Here is a 13,310-nt window from a genome sequence, read left to right on the forward strand (position 1 = left end):
GCAAGGCATTTGACATTCAGATCTGTTTTCAGATACGTAGTTTAAACTCAAGAACTAATTTAAGTGTTTCCCTATTCAAGAACTTCCTTTTTTTTTTATTTTAGGGATTTTGTAAAAGCTTTTATTCAATTTAAGAAGCCAATTGTAGTTGCTATCAATGGCCCAGCTCTTGGGTTGGGAGCTTCTATCTTACCACTGTGTGATATCGTTTGGGCAAGCGAGAAGGCTTGGTTTCAGACCCCATATGCGACGATCCGACTCACTCCAGCTGGCTGCTCATCGTATACATTCCCACAAATACTGGGTGTTGCTCTGGTAAGGCACTTTTCTCCTAGAATTGCTCAGCAGGCTTGGTTAATTCCATACTGTTTTGCACTGTTTTTATGACTGTCACAGAATTTGACACATTTTACAGTCTCTGGTTAAGAGAGGGACATGAGAAGAAGGGCCATTTTCAAGGATGTGTCAGGGAAGGGACAAATTGCTTTGGCAAAGCTAAGGTGGGAGGTTTCAAAGTATCTTTCTGCACCATGCTAGACTCATGCAATAGCTAGTTAATAGGGTACACTGGGGCTTTACACTGCTGTCTGCTTCACAAGTGTAAATCTGGAGTAATTCCATTAGTCACTTAGTTTACCCCAGTGTAAAAAAAGATCAGAATTTGACCCCCATAATAGCTTATACTTGCTGTCCTGGATCAGTGTCGTATCATTGCCTATATACTGACAGTTACCCTTTCAAAATCACTGACATCACTATGCTGATATGAACAGCTAATGTATTTTTTTTAATTTGCCCATACAATGCTTAGATGTCACTGCCAAAAACACTTTATAAGTACTTCTCACTAAGGAGAAGGATGAAAATATTTGCAAGTCTTATTTGACCATAGCACCAGGCATATGTGGTCTAAGACAGAAGGAAATCACCTCCCAAGAGCTTGAGTGAGCCTTTTCTTTTGCAGGCAAATGAAATGTTGTTCTGCGGGAGAAAGCTAACAGCACAGGAAGCCTGCAGCAGAGGACTTGTGTCACAAGTATTTTGGCCAACAACGTTCAGTCAAGAAGTGATGCTGCGAGTAAAGGAAATGGCATCTTGCAGCGCAGTGGTAAGAAATCTATCAGTTTTTGTTTCTATCAGCGAGATTACAACTCGTATTAAGGAATTAAATAGAAACTTGTTCAGTTATAGGCAAAAGGAATTTAGAACTATAACTTCACTGAAAACAGGGAAGGTGTGCTACAAGGGCTAGGCATGTACTAGAGAACTAGATTCTCAACTCCTGTAGTAAAACCTCTGGAGAGGAGAGCTAATGGAAGGAAGTCTGCTCATGGATTTCTTCCCAGGTTGTTTCACTTCCTCTTCCCAATATGGAATGGATTGCAGGGCTCATTGATGAACCAGGGGGATCCACACATAGAGCCAGGGGGTCAGCAGGAGACCTGCACCTCCATGTGGACTCTCTGTCCCTCCCTGAAGCTTCTCCTCTGCTCCCTGCAGCATGGCTCCAATGGAGTTGCATTGCCACTGCCTTTAAAAAAGGGACACCCTCCCACCCCAGTGAAGGGGAGCCAGTGGAGGGGAGGGGAAAATGTATGTCCCCATCTCCTGCTTTCATCCATCACCAGGCTGCCAATTCCCTCCCCCCCCCCCCCTTCCCCCCCCCCCATAGTTTCTGACCCCACAGAGCATTCTCTTGAGGTCCATGTGGGAGAGGTGAGATCCATGCAAGGATCTTGGGAGCCAAATCTGGTCCAAGGGGTTATTACTTCCCTGTTTTCTAATTGCAGCTTAGTGGCTGTTAAAACCTCTGCATAGCCCTCACTTTCCAAGGCCCTTTTCCCATGTATATTCCTGCATCAGCCCCATCTAAGCTTTTAAAAGAAATGTAATGTAAACAGTAACAATTGAAACCACAGCCTCCCTAAAACAGCACTAACAAAATGAAAGCAACTGGTAGCCATTTGTACTTAATTCTTTAGTTATACTGCATGCCCCTGGCATTCTTAGGGCTTGTCTACACTTACATTGTATAGCGCTCTTACTTGCTGGCTCAGGGAAGTGAAAAATCACCCCCCTGAGCGCAGCAAGTCTGAGCGCTTTAAAGCGCTAGTGTAGACAGGCTCCGAGCACAGGGAGCCGCACTCCCAGCACTCAGAGGTAATCCCCTCGTGGAGGTGGATTACCAGGAACGCTGGGAGAGCTCTCTCCCAGTGCTCGCACATGACCACACTGGCACTTCAAAGCGCTGCCACGGGAGGGTTCCCGCGACAGCGCTTTGAAGTTTCCAGTGTAGCCATGCCCTTAGCATTCTTTGACTTCACTTAAAAGACCTGTCGTTCAAGGCACAGTAGAGGCACAGAAGATTTTTAATTAAATCAAGTTTAGATTACATCTCGGAAAAGACACTCAGAACTAAACCCACCATGAATTGGTCTTTGGAAATGCAGCATAAGCTTATCAGATCAGGCTGATACGTCCTATATTATATGAGCTGGGAAGCGCTCTGAATCTCATCCTGCATTCTCCATTCCCCCACACACGGATCAGGTGTACAACAGCATCTTCTACTAAAGTCTGTTAGATTGAAGGAAGGTGTTAAGATAGGTGTTAAGCAATGGTCTCAAGTTGCAGTGGGGGAGGTCTAGGTTGGATATTAGGAAACACTATTTCACTAGGAGGGTGGTGAAGCTCTGGAATGGATTACCTAGGGAGGTGGTGGAATCTCCATCCTTAGAGGTTTTTAAGGCCCAGCTTGACAAAGCCCTGGCTGGGATGATTCAGTTGGTGTTGGTCCTGCTTTGAGCAGGGGATTGGACTAGATGACCTCCTGAGGTCTCTTCCAACCCTACTTCTATGATATGACCAAGCATGAGCTACCTATCAAAAGGGTTAAAAGTTATAAAGGAGTTAGGAGTCTAGATTGAGCTCAAAGTAGAATATAATGGTCTCATTCTAGTTCCTTGTGGACAATTGTGCATAAAAATACAAAACAAAAACCACCATAAAGAAAAAAACCAGCAACCTTATAATTGACCTGTTTACAGTCTATTGAGAAGAAACACAGTTCTGGAATAGTAACAAGTTACAGTGCAAAACTGAGAGGATACCTTAGTCTAGGACTCAGTTGTTTGGTACAGCTTGCTCCCTTTTGTCTCCCTTTTCTACAAACACTAACATCTTGTATTAACCCCCTGCCCTTAGAACACAGTGAAGCATGGAACATATCCCAATTTCATTTAACTAATAGAGTTCCTTTGGGGTTTTGTATGTAAAAAAAAGTAAAGAGAGACAACCTAATTTGGCTTAAGACAGTTTCTAAATTAAGGCGGCCTAAGTAAGGCCCCCAGTAATGGAGGCACCTGAAATCACTATTTACTTTTGAAAATCTTGGGACTGGTGCATAAATACAAATGTCTGTGCTGAGTATCAGCAGCTTCCACTGACTTCAGGTGGAGTGGTGGCTGCTTAATACTTCTGAAAAATCAGGTCCAACTTCTCTACACCACGGAGATAATTATTTAAGTGGTAAAACACTGTTAATACTGCTGTCCATAATAAGTCGAACAGATCAAAAATTTAAAAACACCTTTGCTAATATTTTCACTTTAGGTATTAGAAGAGTCTAAATGCCTAGTGCGGAGCTTCCTGAAATCTGGACTTGAAGATGTGAATGAAAAAGAGTGTCAGATGTTAAAACAGCTGTGGAGTTCTTCCAAAGGACTGGATTCATTATTCAGCTACTTGCAAGACAAAATCTATGAAGTCTGAAGTCATAGCTTAACTTCGAGAGAAAACATTCCAAGTGTAAACAGAGTTCAAACATTACCTGTGTTTGAAAAGCAGAGGGAACGCATCCTTGAGATGAATTTGTGACAGTGTATCTTAATACATATGGTTGTGTCAATTTCCTTGTGAGTTAAATTGAGAAGTTACACAGCTGCTTCTAGCTGGTTTGATTTTGTGTAATCAAGATGGAGGCAGGCTTGGTCAGCGCACATAAATTCTACTGAGTGCTGCATCATTCACATGCTCATCCAGTTAGAAGTGTACATTCCACGTGCTGAAAAGCACTACTGTGGCCCAGTAAGGCACACCATCTGTAATGATTTATTTTGTCTGTCCTTTTTTTAACTTATTCTTGCTTTGCAACAAATGTCTGTGCTGACACTGAGGGCTCGATCTGAAAATCAGGTCACAGTAACATTCTGCAGACCCAGATTATTATACTTCAGAAATCTTTTAATTATTTTTTTAAGTTCTAACAATGTAATGGAAAAACCTGATAATTTATGTGTATAATATGTAAAGTTAGTTTTGGGGAAAAAAAAACTACTAGGATTTTTTTCTTTCATTAAATTTATTTAACTTATTTATTTTATGTTTGTATGCAACTGTTTATTGATCATATAGATATTATTTTCATACTTCCCTTGACTGGATTAATGGTTTCACATGAGAATGCAAGTAGCCCAGTGCATTTTTAACAGTGAGCTGTGTATACAATAAAGAACATACAGAAATCACCAAATGTCTGGGCACTAAAAGTGACAGCCATGTACGTGTTCCTTTATGTGTGAAATTGTACAAAGATGTATTGAAGTCGAGTCATAGTTTGTTAAACTTGTAAAGGAAAATCAGTGGCAGCTGCAATAGTGAGTCCCACACAAGTCTCTCTTCACTTCCTGCCTTTTTGAGGAGCACTGAAGGGCTTGCCAACAAAATGCTTTAAGTTTACTATTTTCTTATTAGCTGGACATTAATAACAGGGTGTGTGGTGCCCTTATGTGGCATCATAGTGTTCTTCAGGTTTAAACATCTCCTTTTGGTCTGAAGTCTACAAACAAACCCTTGTGAGCCTTAGTCTATCTGCCTGATTGCTCAGTTGTGGGATAATTAATACTCTGGAGGCGTCTGGGTCTGGGATAGGAGTTTTATAAAAAGGTGCTAGGTTTTGAACTGGGTGGAGACAGAGTTTTTGTTTTGCTTTTCCAATACTCCATGGCTGGCCACCCCATGATCTGGTTATGGGGAAGGAAAAAAAAATATCTATGGCTGTCCATAAAAACAGTCTGTGATAAGTGAAAGAAAAAAGAAAATTCTAATTTGCTGTTTTAAAATGTGACCCTAATATTTTTCAGCAACACTGACTTTTGAACACTGGATTCAAAAGTCTAGCAGGCAGTTAGGGAGGAAATAACATGAACATGTTCAGTGAATCGAACTGCCATATTAGTATGCCCAAATCAAAATCTCTCAAAGCAGAAAATTTGCACCTTTGTTTTTTTTAGTGATTTGTGCACTTGCTCTCCATCCTTGAGCTCACTGCCCAGATTACAGTTTAAAAGAACCACAAGTGAGTTGAGGGGTTTGTTTGTTTTTTCCTTACAATCTTTCAAAAAAGAGTCTCAATAAAGTCTTTGAGAGACTGCAAACTGACAATTCTAGTGAGCGGTAGGTTTCCACAAAGTCCATCCATCTTTTCGTTTTTCATAGTTAAAAGTAAAATACCTTCCATTTACATTCTATATATGTTCCTAGGGCCAAATTGTGCCATTGATTTTTTTTTTTTTAAAGCAGAGCGCTAGGTTGAAGTCATAACTTCCCCCCGCCCCCCAATTCTGCTTAGAGTGTAAAAAAATAAAAAAAATAAAAGGCAGAATCTGACCCGTAGTTAGAATTTGTTTAAATGTCTTCGAAATGCAGCATTGTACATGATTATGGAGTGACTCTTATTTTTCAGTGGTCTAAAATAAAGGGTAATTCTTTCAGTACAAATATGAAATGGTTGATACAGCACTTGTTATATGTTAAGGGTTGCTTACTTCTTAGGCCCCCTAGCAAAATTTAAGTGTGTGTTCAGGTTACGCACATGCTTAAAGGCTTTGCTGGATCAGGGCCATAGAACCCAATCATATAAGCATGCACACAAGTCCCTTACTTCAGTGGGATTAGTCACGTGCATAAGTGTTTGTACAATCAGGCTTCCAGTATGGGACTTTAGAAAAAAAATCAGGAAAAGTATCATGATGCCCCAACTTCCATTTTTTCTTATACTGGTCCAGAGAGGTACAACTCCAGGTCATGTAAAATACTAGAAAGTTTATTTCAATACTGTGCTTGTTATATGTTGATATATCTAGGAAAATTGCTCTCAGCAGCATGAAAATGCATTTTATCACAGAAGGTTTTAGAACAAAAAAGTATCATAATTCAATCAACTTTAAAATGCACCATTTCAATTGCATTTTCAAATATTCACTTTAGTATTTTGTTTGACAAAGGAATGGTTGAAATAGGTTTTTTCATAAAAGGAGCTAATCATATTTAATGTTTAATTATTCACATCTAAATAGTTACAATCTAGTTTCTATAGAATTTGTTTTTCTTTCAGAAAAAGGCTAATAATTTCAAAAGCTTCCTTTTTGAGTATTTAAGGCTCAGAATTGATTTTCTCTTCTGTTTCGGTCTTTACTTGCTATTCAGATACATAGATGTACTGTACATATTAGTCTGGGTACCTTTACTAATATTCACAGTATTTAAAAAAAAATGCAATTTGTTGTTAAGTATGTTATTTTATTCTTGTGTAAATTGTTTTGTACAATCTTTAAAAATCTGCAGTTTTGCATTTGTAGATATTCAAGGTAAGCAATTTATTTTGTGTTGTCTTGCATGTATATTTTTTGCTGTAGATAAGTGTTGTTTAGTTTACTACTTCAGTACATTTCTGTTTTAACCAATAAGCTTACAAACTTTAATACAGTATATATTTTCAGAATATAAACTTTTATATTTCTGTGGTAGGTTAGGGTATGCGTTTTAGGCAATCTTTTTCACTACTATTAATTGTTCTTTTAATCTATAGTATACTGGTTTTGTGCCAATAGTTTTTCACTAGAATAAAATGCTCTTTTAATGTTAGGGATATATACAGACAGGTTTGCTGGGGGTGGTGCGCAGGTCTTCTGTTTTGTTTTGTTTTTTGCCAGCCTTGAAGTAACTGAGTTTAAAGTGTAATTTATAAATTTATTGCATTTGTGAATAAGCCTTACCATTAGGTACAACAAATCTTAAAACTTCGCAACTGCATATGTAGTATTAAGGACTTCCCCAAGTAATCTCTGCAAAACAGTTGGCAAAATCAGAGTACAGGGCCTTAAGTTTTTCTTGTGAAAAGGATAATACGGGTTGGTTTTTTTTTTAACAACATAGTTAGAGACTTGTCAGTTTGGGCTTTGTTCTATATAAAATGTGCATATTGTTCTCCCAACCACAGTAGTTAATCTCAGGCTTTTTGTGGCTGGGTCTATAAAAGTCAAATCTGGCTAAAGCCAGCACTCTTTAGGAGACACTAAAGAAGTTTACATAAGAGACTTATAGACAATCTTAATCATAGTACATTTAAGTATTCAGTATCCTGGATGTGTTATCTGTGTCTACCCAGTTAACCGTATGTTTTAAGCCATATTAAATCTCTTTACCACTACTTTAATACTACACTGAAAGTCATTCCCTAACTTATCTACAGGTTGACAGGATTGTGATTTCTAGTGAATAAAAATATTATGCCTTCCATAAAAACAAAGGACCAAAGAACTACATTATTCTAACAAAGCATTAGTTACTTAGCAAGTGAACTAGTCTGACATTTATAGTGACGATCAAATGGTCTCTTCCTGCTACAAACATTTCATTCTCATTCATTTTAAGCATAAGGGGGGAAATGTATCCACTAGACTATTGGAAAATGAGCAATGTTCTGTTAAGCTGGCATGTCTATTGGTAAGGCTTATTACCAAACCTCTGAGATGAAGCAAAGAACCAAAAATTCACAAAATCTGTCTATGTAAATTTATTTGATTTCAAGCTAATAACTTGCACAAGAAATTAAAGGTAGAACTTTGCAAATTAGGCCCTTACGTTATTTTGTCAGAACGTCATGGAACAGACTAAAACCGTTTCTAATATTTGTAATGATGAGTACATAATATAATATTATAAGGGTACAGGCACCCCTTTATCACAGTGTTGTAAATATTTTCTGAAACTGGTACAGTACGGAGAGACTTGTATCTTGATATATCAAATATTGACTGTCTACATCAAATTGTACACAATATATTTGTTGATGGTCCTGTAACTAGTGTATGGACACATTTCTGGGTGCCTTAGAAGTTGTATTTTTCATGTGTGTTAATATGCAGTATTTATACATTGTGAGAAGCTGCTTTGAATAAAAACATTGAAACTTCATTGCAATTTAGTGATTTTCAATTTTACAGGAATCAAAATGATTTTGGTAAATAGATGCCATACGGAAAAGGGTGTATTATAAAGTGATATGGTAAAAACATTGAATACACTCCTACACTTTATAAGAAATTAGGCATACCGAGGTTTTTATTATGAGAGGACATTAAATTTAAAACTAATCATCCATCCAAAAATTGCAAAGATCACATCAATGAGAAGTTCTGTTAGTAATGTAATGAGTCTAACTTCATTCCACCTGACCTTCTGTTCACATCCAAGAAAATTAGCAAAGAATCATGGTCTTCAATATAATTTTCTAAGACTACTTCTACTCCACCATTGCTACCACCCTTGCTTTGACATATGCGAGTCATACGAAGTATGACACAATATGGCTCATACGCTCTAGAGCCCAGGACTGTCAGCAATTATGCAGTTCTAAATATAGGAGTGGCTGTGCGAAGAGATCTGGCTTTGGAAGGGTCATTCTGCACACAGGACTGCACTGTGCAAGTGGCACAGAGCCCTGTGTTGCAGCCAATGTGGAGCAGCACCATCCCAGTGGAATTTCAAAAGGGGCACAATCCTGTGGATTCATCTATGCATAGGGCTGATGTGCAGGCTGTGCCATGCTTAGTGCCTCCTCTCTGACCCACTTAAAAAAGTATGACCTCAGGGTCATAGAGAGGGAGCAGTCACTTAGTTCCCCCGAGCAGAACAGCAATACGAGAAACCTCTCGTGATGAGGCCTGGCTTATCGGTGGTGCTGCGTAGTGGTAAGGTCACTGGGTCCCAACTCTCCCCCATCTCCAGCATCCCTCACCAACAATCATGCCAACATTGTGGTGGTCCACCTTTCGGTAGGTAGTGACTCGGCCCTCTGGCTGGGTCGACAATTGAGTTCACCCCCTTCCAGGGTAAGAGAGTCCAACAAAACATAGAAGCCAATATCCTCACAAAAGAAAGGGTCTTCAGCACCTGTATGGGGCATGCCCTTGACACAGGGCTTACAAAGTCTCAAGCCTCTCCTCTGCCAGGGGTGAGGAGATTTATGCCCCCTCCACAAGTTCCCAGGCCCTCCCTCTCCATCAGTCTCTAACCGAGGGTACTAAAACACCCTGGAGTGCTTCAGAGCTGCCTCCCTGGGCCGCTTCCCACCACTGGCTTCCCCACAAGGCCTCAAAGTCTTGCACTTAAAAGTCCAACCAAAAATAGCACAAACAACTGAATCTTCAGCCCAGCTGGGCTTAGCTGCTTGCCATCTTCTTTCCAGGCTAGCTCAGTTTCACACTAGCCCAAGTTTCACTCCCACTACCCGAGGCTGTCACACTCTCCCTCTGCCCACAGTTTCAGACAGGCTGCAGTCCCTGATCAGCCTCTGTCTCCAGTCAGGCTTCCAGCTCAGGACTCTGCCTCCCAGGTTTCTCTCAGCCCAAGAGAGAAAACTCCCAGCTGCCTCATACCTGGGTCTCCTCTCTGGCCCCTATTCTAAGGCTTAGAGTACCTACCATTTGCAGGCCTCACCCTTACTCAGGCACTCCCAATATAGGTCTCTCCTCCTCTGCCATTTCATTTTCCTTCCTCCCCACCCCTTGTTAATCTCCTCCATCAGCTGCAGCAGGCTCTACAGGTGGGGTGGGGTGGAGTCACCTAAGCCCAGAATCACTTCTTAACCCCTTCTGGCCTGGTGTGGGGTTTATATACTCCATCACACCCCCTGGCCTGGGGCATACAAAGGAGGGAGTTTTTGCATAAGGACTACAAATAATATGGAGCCAACCCTAAAAGCAAATCTCTGCACCCACACAAAGCCCCCTTAACTCTTGATGTGCTTGGAGACATGCAGTATCAGGGCCCTAGTCGTTACTATTCATTTAACTGCACATATTATCTAACTTCCACAATCTGTGCAACACTAACTTACCTCACAGACTGGCAACTCTTGGGCTGAAAGGGATGAAACATACACGGCCCTTCCAAAACTGGAAAACCTATTGTTTTTTTCTACGAACACCTAGACAAAAGTGACTAAAAGTGCAAATGTATTGACAGAGATTTTCCTTAGGGGAATGGGGAAACAGTTTCTAGCCTTCATGGTTCTGGAGAAAAGTTTGAAAACATGACCCAAAAGCAACCTGAAGGCTAAAAAAAAGAACCCAAATATTAATTGTTTAAAAACCTCATGCTTTTTGAAGAGTTGGGGTTGGCAATACGGTTTTTATATTTACAATTTATTTTGTATAAATGCATGGAAGCATGTACTGTGCACTAGTATTAGAGAAACAAACATTATTTACTCAGAGGCAACGGTCACATCATAAAGAAAAGATTGAAAATGCTGAAATTCACTTTAATGGAAAGCTGCATAGGATAAATTGTGTGTGCAGTTACAAAGGCATCCAAACACTTTTTTACATTAGTGCTTACTTCCATTAAATTATCATTTTAACGTAGAAGCTAAATTTAAACAAAAGAACTAGAAAACAGTCATATGCTATCACCAAAAAAAATGTGCTTAGCTTTACAATGATAGACACTGGTAGGTAGTGGGGTCAGCCATCTATAGCAATGGGATGGGAGCCAGGATTCTTGGGTTCTATTCCTGGCTTTGATTGGACTTGCTACATGACTTCATGCCAGCCCAGAGGTGGGCAAACTATGGCCCATGGGCCACATCCGGCCCGCGGGACCATCCTGCCCAGCCCTTGAGCTCCCGGCTGGGGAGGCTACCCCCGGCCCCTCCCCTGCTGTCCCCCCTCCCCCACAGCCTCAGCTCGCCGTGCCGCCAGCACTCTGCAGGGCAGCGCGGCAGCGTGTCTGGCACCAGCCGGGCGGCGCGGCTGCCAGACATGGTGCTTTGAGCGGGGTGGTAAGGGGGTGGGTGGCTGGGGGTCCTGGGGGCAGTCAGAGGACAAGGAGCAGGGGGTGGTTGGATGGGGCAGAGGTTCTGGGGGGGGCGGTCAGGGGATGGGGAACACGGGGGGTTGGATAGGCGTGGGAGTACCAGGGGGCCTGTCAGGGGGCAAGGGTGTGGATAGGGGTCGGGGCAGTCAGGGGACAGGGAGCAGGGGGGGCTGGATAGGGGGTGGGGTCCTGGGGGAGCGGTTAGGGTCGGGGGGGGGTCTCAGGAGGGGGCGGTCAGGGGACAAGGAGCAGGGGGGGTTGGATGGGTCGGAGATTCTAGGGGGGCAGTCAGGGAGCGGGAAGTGGGAGGGGTCAGATAGGGGGTGGGGGCCAGGCTGTTTGGGGAGGCACAGCCTTCCCCACCCAGCCCTCCATACAGTTTTGCAACCCCAATGTAGCTCTCAGGCCAAAAAGTTTTCCAACCCCTGTGCCAGCCACTTAAATTTTTATACCTCAGTCTAACCAGCTTTAAGAAAATGAAATAATACTTGTCTCCTTCACAGGAGTGTTATGAGACCTAATCAATGTTTAACGCTCGGAGGCCTAATTGATGTTTGTAATGCTCTGTGGTTGCATTTATATAGAACTTTTCCTCTGAGGCCACTTATAATATCATCCTCAGAGGACTTGAACACACATATAATTTAATCTTGTTTAACCAGCACCATAGGCCAACAATTATTGATTTATATTTAGTAGCGAAATACTGTACTCTTTTCATGGGTTAACAAAATTGCAGTTTCCCTTGAAAGACAATCATTTCCACATGGTCTGCAAGCTATTTCCTAAATATGGTGTATATGTAGTGTTAACGATACTGTCAACTTAAAAAAACGTATGTTGTACACAAACACGGTCCTTCATTAACAATACTAAAAACCCCTTAGATTATTAAAGGTAAAAAATCTAGTTTACATAGCACTACTTATGTTCCTTGTTTCCTTTCAGCATTTCTCCCACCGGGAACAATGGAAATCAACAAAGTCAATTTTACTTCTGTTTTCACTCAGGGGCTGCCTACACTACGTCTGTGCTGCTGTAGTGTAGACACTTCCTACATGGGTGGAAGCGGGTTTCCCTTAGATGTAGATAACCCACCTCTCCGAGAGGTGGTACCTAGATTGACGGAAGAAGTCTTCTGTCGACCTAGCTGCACCTATAGTGGGGATTAGGTCGACCTAACATAACTATGTCACACAAGGCATAACTTTTTTCACAGCCCTGAGCAACATAGCTAGGTCAACCTGAGTTTTAGGTGTAGACCATGCCTCAGTTTGACATCTCAGCTTTCAGTGCTGCAATTTATACATTGTGAGCAGTTGCTTTGGATAAAAAACACTGACACTTCATTTCTGTGTACTTTCAAAAACTGCAAAGGAGTGTTTATTACTTTAACAACTCCCTTTTTAATTGGAATTTTTTTTAATTGTGTACCAGTCCTTTTGAGCTTTCACTTATAAAAACTTTACAAAACTTAACGTTGCATCCAAATTGTCTGGATAGTGCCCTATAATATATACAGGGAAGAAAGAAAGGGACAGATTATTATTTTAATTTTTAAATATTTATGAAATGCTAAGATATTATGATGATAGAAATATCAGGTAAAATTTTCAAAAGTGCCTAAATGTCATGACTGAGATGTGGGCAATCTGATCTAGTGGCTGGAGAAGACTCGGAGCCAGGCCAGGTCAGTTTGGATACCAGTAGATCAAAGTCTGAGATATGCCAGAGGGCAAAAAAAGAGTCAGGTGCCAGGGTTCAAAAAAGAACTAGATAAATTCATGGCGAATAGCTCCATCCATGGCTATTAGCCAGGATGGACTGGGATGGTGTCCCTAGCCTCTGTTTGCCAGAAGCTGGGAATTGGCAACAAGGATGGATCACTTGATGATTACCTGTTCTGTTCATTCCCTCTAAAGCACCTTGCATTGGCCAGTCAGAAGACAGGATACTGGGCTAAATGGACCTTTGGTTTGACCCAGTATGGCTGTTCATATGTTCTTATGTAGGAAGCAGGCAGGATCAGGCTATCAGCAGATCAGAGACAGGAAGTAGGAGCAGGTAGCACAAGGGAGGCTGTCCTAAGCAAGGGAAACCCAGTTGCATGGACATCTTCCTGTTCCTGTGCTCAGTTTAAATACAAGCAG

General features: G+C 41.4%; 1 protein-coding gene across 1 annotated transcript in view; it reads left to right on the plus strand.

Annotated features, from left to right (window-relative positions):
* LOC112106851 (chromodomain Y-like protein 2) overlaps positions 1 to 4,315 on the plus strand; it is a 75,237-nt gene extending 70,922 nt beyond the window's left edge. The window contains exons 5-7 of the mRNA XM_026663657.1: positions 105 to 315; positions 965 to 1,108; positions 3,613 to 4,315. Of these exons, the coding sequence (XP_026519442.1) occupies positions 105 to 315; positions 965 to 1,108; positions 3,613 to 3,771 (514 nt within the window). The 3' untranslated portion in view covers positions 3,772 to 4,315. The remainder of the gene's footprint in view (positions 1 to 104; positions 316 to 964; positions 1,109 to 3,612) is intronic.
* The last annotated feature ends 8,995 nt before the right edge of the window (positions 4,316 to 13,310 follow it).

The sequence above is a fragment of the Terrapene carolina genome, unplaced genomic scaffold (assembly GCF_002925995.2).
Source record: "Terrapene carolina triunguis isolate 2854851 unplaced genomic scaffold, T_m_triunguis-2.0 Scaffold33891, whole genome shotgun sequence".
NCBI lineage: Eukaryota > Metazoa > Chordata > Testudines > Emydidae > Terrapene > Terrapene triunguis.